This window comes from Coffea eugenioides, chromosome 3 (assembly GCF_003713205.1).
Source record: "Coffea eugenioides isolate CCC68of chromosome 3, Ceug_1.0, whole genome shotgun sequence".
Lineage (NCBI taxonomy): Eukaryota > Viridiplantae > Streptophyta > Magnoliopsida > Gentianales > Rubiaceae > Coffea > Coffea eugenioides.
The window spans coordinates 7,185,431-7,190,236 of record NC_040037.1 but is presented as its reverse complement, the minus strand read 5'-3'; the positions used below and the strand labels follow the sequence as shown (position 1 = coordinate 7,190,236).

The 4,806-nt window shown below is 37.3% G+C and overlaps 1 protein-coding gene across 1 annotated transcript; it reads right to left on the bottom strand.

Annotated features, from left to right (window-relative positions):
- Positions 1-1,484: 1,484 nt before the first annotated feature.
- On the bottom strand, positions 1,485-3,738 carry LOC113764438 (GATA transcription factor 1-like). The gene is made up of 2 exons (XM_027308340.1): positions 3,349-3,738; positions 1,485-2,361 (listed from the first exon to the last, which is right to left on the bottom strand). Exons 1-2 carry the CDS (start codon positions 3,565-3,567, stop codon positions 1,714-1,716), a joined length of 867 nt encoding a protein of 288 aa, XP_027164141.1. The 5' UTR covers positions 3,568-3,738; the 3' UTR covers positions 1,485-1,713.
- Positions 3,739-4,806: the final 1,068 nt, after the last annotated feature.

Here is a 4,806-nt window from a genome sequence, read left to right as displayed (position 1 = left end):
GGACTCCATACATTTGTAATGTTTTGAAAGACCGGTCATATCTCTGGTCTAATTCAATCGTCAATTCAAAAATTCAAGCAAATCGATCAAATCTGGTCAAAATCAATCAGTTGAGTCGGTAAAATACGGTTTTGAACCTCTCTAGTAAAATACGGTCAAAAATTCAAGTATATCTCTGGTTTTGAACCTCTCGAATTTTACTAATTTTTTTATTGGATTAATAATAAAAAAAACCCCTTGCGGTATACCTAATACACAGAAAAGCCCCTCATGATTTCAAAACATACAAAATGGCATCTCATGTTTTGAACTAAATTATAAACTAACAGAATTCGTTAAACTTAACGGAATTCGGTAAACTTAACGGAATTCGATAAATTTAACGGCCAAAACCGTCATTTTCGTTAAGTTTAACGAATTTTGTTAGTGTACAATTTAGTTCAAAATATGAGATGTCGTTTTGTACGTTTTGAAACCACAAGGGACTTTTCTGTATATTAGATATATCACAGGAGATTTTTTTGTTTTTAACCCTTGTTTATTCTTAAAAAATATTTCAATATTATTAAAATTTTTAAAATGATAAAACCTTTTAAATCGAAATTGAACCGATCGAACTAATTGAACCGCAAGCCACAAGCTCTTTTGATTCACCTTTCGGGTCCGAGTTTAAAGAATCGTTCAAAAGGATAACAACAACACATTATTGAATGTTTGTTTCTTCTTACAGAATAAAAAATGTGTCTTAGAGTGGATGAGACTTGCTCTCTATGACTCGGTGAATTGTTCCAATACTCAAATCAACGTATCATCTACGACAATTTTGCAGTCAAACCAGGCATACCCATAAAGCATTGCATGACGCAAAGGATAAAGACAGAGGTGCATCCCACCAGCATGATCCAGTGATCAACAACTTTCTACCTAGCGGCAGGAAACCTGGGAAATATCTAAACCCTTCGTCCTGGCGTTTCGGTGAACAGCAGAGCCTAATACTACAAAAACAGACTGAACAAATGTAAGGCAACTCAACTTGAAACGCCGATTTGAGAATGAGAGTCATGCCCATGCAACAGACGGAAGAGTTTCTTAGACTCATTTACCACAATCATCTGAGCTATCAAGGTCGGAAACAATTCATAATATGAGCAAGAAGCCTCCCAAAATTGACATTAGGCTGGACTACTAAGAATGGTAAAGACTAAAAGTATTTGATCAACTTATCACAACATGTATTAGGATTCATCATTCAAGTCACAAAACATGCTACAAAATTGACACCAATTACAAACTTCAGCTTCACTGCCTATCTAAATTCAGTATTTCCAAAAGGCAAACAAGATCAATAACCTCGAGCAAATTTACAAAACAGACTGAGGGGTTGATTCTGATAAACATGTTCCTCCTATTAAAGCATCACCAATTCCTTGAGAATGAGAACTTACTCATGATCTCGACGCAAGCAAGCAAGCCAATGAAAGGTATAAACTATGGCAAAAACCAAAACCATAACATCTTAATTTTCATTTCTAGTCTAATTCATAACCAAGCACACTAAAGTCAAAATTCCCTACTGGAATTTGATGGAAGCAAAATAAAAATGGTTCTAACCGTCTAGCGCTATTACAACAGACCCTAAGCTCTAACCTAACTATATGTTAAAAAAAAAATAAAGGAAGAAAGCAGAAAAAAATTTAATGCATTACTCCATCCCTATCCTACCCTATATCCACAACTCCCGTTCGCCATGATTCCTCCCATTCCTGGTTGCTTCTGCCTCCTCATCTCAACTATCTTCCTATGAGAATTCGAATGCAATGCAGCCGAAAATGTAGGACTACTAGCAGGGCGATACTCAGGCACAAGACGCCCGGACTTATACCGCACCCCACAGGCATTGCAAAGAGTTTTCGGCCCCATTGGGCCTGCGCGCCATTGTGGGGTCTGATCAGCTTGGCAATGCAGGCATCTCCTCCCAATAGTAGCACTAGTATTTGCCTTCACTGGCACTGGTGGTAATGCCACTTCCTGCCTGTTACTCTTAATATTCACATGATTCCACCACTGCCATTCCTGGCTCGGCAAGTCCCCAAAACCTGATCTTCGTTTTCTCCTCCTTCTCTGGCTACGCGGGCGAACAGGGAAACTACTGGGCACCTTAAGGTTCCCACAGCAGCTCATTACCGCGCTGCCATTGCTACCATTGCTATTGCTGCTACTACTGCTGTTTTCAAGCACGGATACCGGGCTCTGGTGGTTCAATCCATCAAAATCCGGGGTCTCAGATAGAAGGTCGAAGCATGTCTCCACTGCCGGGAATGCGTCCTTGTTCGATAACCATTCCAGTTCTTCCTCAAACTCCTGAATAAAATGGGACAACAATATATAATCAGAACTACATCTCCATCCCTCAAGAAACTGAGCAGACCCAAAAGGACTAAGTTAAGTCAGCTCATTAGTCAACCCACAGAATCAACTCAGTGTAATACATCCATCAAAAGGTTCCAACAAATGAACAATTTTCGATTTTCAGTTTCACAGAAATTATGTAAATTTTTTTTTTTATATTTCCACTTATTTAGTTGCAGCACTACTAAGGAATTTTGATTATCATGGGAAATCAAATTTCTGTAAAGGGTACCGACAACGTCAAAAATTCCAAAGAAGGTAACCCTCACTCAGACAGGGGGACAGGATATTCCGTGGGGGCAAAGTTGTCTTTTAATACTAAAACAGGCACCGAAAATATTCGTCCGGTTATATGCTCATTTAATTAGTCCAGCTCAGAAAAATCCCAAGTGACAGCCCATGCTTCACTAATAAAGACGCGTAAAAACTATTTCTTTCCCAAAATACCCTTGGCCGCCATCCTTTGTCCAATTCCATGCTCAGGGTTTCTAAGGGCAAATCGTCCAGAAACAGAATTACCAAAATACCCTTGGCCGCCATCCTTTGTCCAATTTCGTGGTTTCCCATTTTCCAGTTCCACCGAGTCAAAAACTCGGACTCTTCTCAGTCAAAGGAGCCCCCATCACGCGTTACCTCACAAAATTACCAAAATACCCTTAACGTCTCAAAGCATTTCAACTCACTCGTGTATTTTAGAGCATATATATATATACAGAAGCCGTCCAAAACCGCCAGACTCGGAATACAACTCAGTCCAAACTCGCCCGAGTCAACTCAGCGGCAAAACCGAGTCACAGCATTTCCAGCACCAAGTTCATGCAAACCGCCCAGACTCGGCCGAGTTCATGGCAAACTCAGGCATAATTAAGACTTTCTGGGCTCCAAGAACATAACCTTTAACAAAAGCATAGCATAGCACAGGCATCAATTAAGACTTACAGGGAAGGAAGGTGAACGGCTGAGATCATCATCTTGATGGCTAATGAGGGTATTTGAAGGAGAAAAAGAATAAGGGTCTTTTAGAAAAGGGGAAGGATTTTTATTTTCTTTCTCTTCTTCACCGTCGTCCAAGGAGAAGTTGAGAAGGTCGTCTTCACCATCCAACATGAAACAACCTGCTGCTGCTCCTGCAACATCTGGGTTGTGCAAAGCATCCATTCTTTTTCTAATTTCTGGAGATTTTTTCTATTTTTTCTTTGAGGGTTTGCAGAGAATAGGGAGAGAAGATGGAACGAAACTGATGATACCCACAAATGGGGGCAAAGGAGTTTGGTTTGAGTTAGGTTTGTATTGTGAGAGAGAGAAAGAGAGAGGTGGGGTGGCTCTGTTTTTACTATGGTTTGTTGAGGGGTTGGGGGCTTCCTTTTCTTTATTTTTTTGCTGTAATTTTCTAAGTATGGTATGGCCTTTTTTTTTCCTTTTTATTTTGTTTTATTTTATGGGCTTCGAGGAAATGTGTTGACGGCTTTGGTACTTTGGAAGCAAGTTGGGGCTTGGGATTTTCTTGATATTTAACGTTGTTGAATATAGGGGGGACTTGAGAAGTGGTGGTTTATATTTATTTGTTCTTTTCTTTTTAACATTTATCATGAAAAAATAATGTAATTATTCTTATAAAAAAGGTGAGTAAATTATAAGTGCATTTTTTATGTTATTTATTATTAATCCTTTGTTTCAAAATCTGAGTCCAACTTGGATTTGTTAGATTACGAAAATTTTACATTGACCATTTCATTTGCGCCCTATTTTGTTTAGAGAGGTTAATGGTTTCAATTTAATTTTTGTTATATTTCAACCAATTCCCTTGCATTATATGATATCAAACACATCTCAAAACCTACTCTATAAGTAACCATAGAACAAGTACCAATTCATTTTTCTCCTCTTTTTTTTTTCCTTCAAGTACAAATTCATTTCAACAATTACAAAATACATAAAATGTCAACTAATTTTGTAACAAAATAGTGAAAATAGAGAATATTGAACAAGCTAAAGGGAAGACTTTTCAGCTGAATAAGTGTGTTCGGATAAAAAAAATTTTTGGGCTAATTTTTGAAAAAAAAATACTATAACACATTTTTTTGATATAATGTACGTGAGATGAAAAAAATTATTAAAAAATATATTTATAATTCTTTGTATTAGTTTTTTCTTCCTCAAGAACGATATAATTTGCACAATTAATTCCTAAATTCATTTTATTAGGAGATAGTGTAGTACTTTGTATTCAACCTTCAATTTTATTTCTCCTTAAGCACCTCCACTTGATTTTATATGTTTTCACTTCACTTCAAATCAACCTCTAAACCTACCCATCATGATTTATTTTGGTTTGGTATATAGGTAGGGCATAAAAAAACAACAAGGGACCGAACACCAAAAAAAAATTGAAAAGAA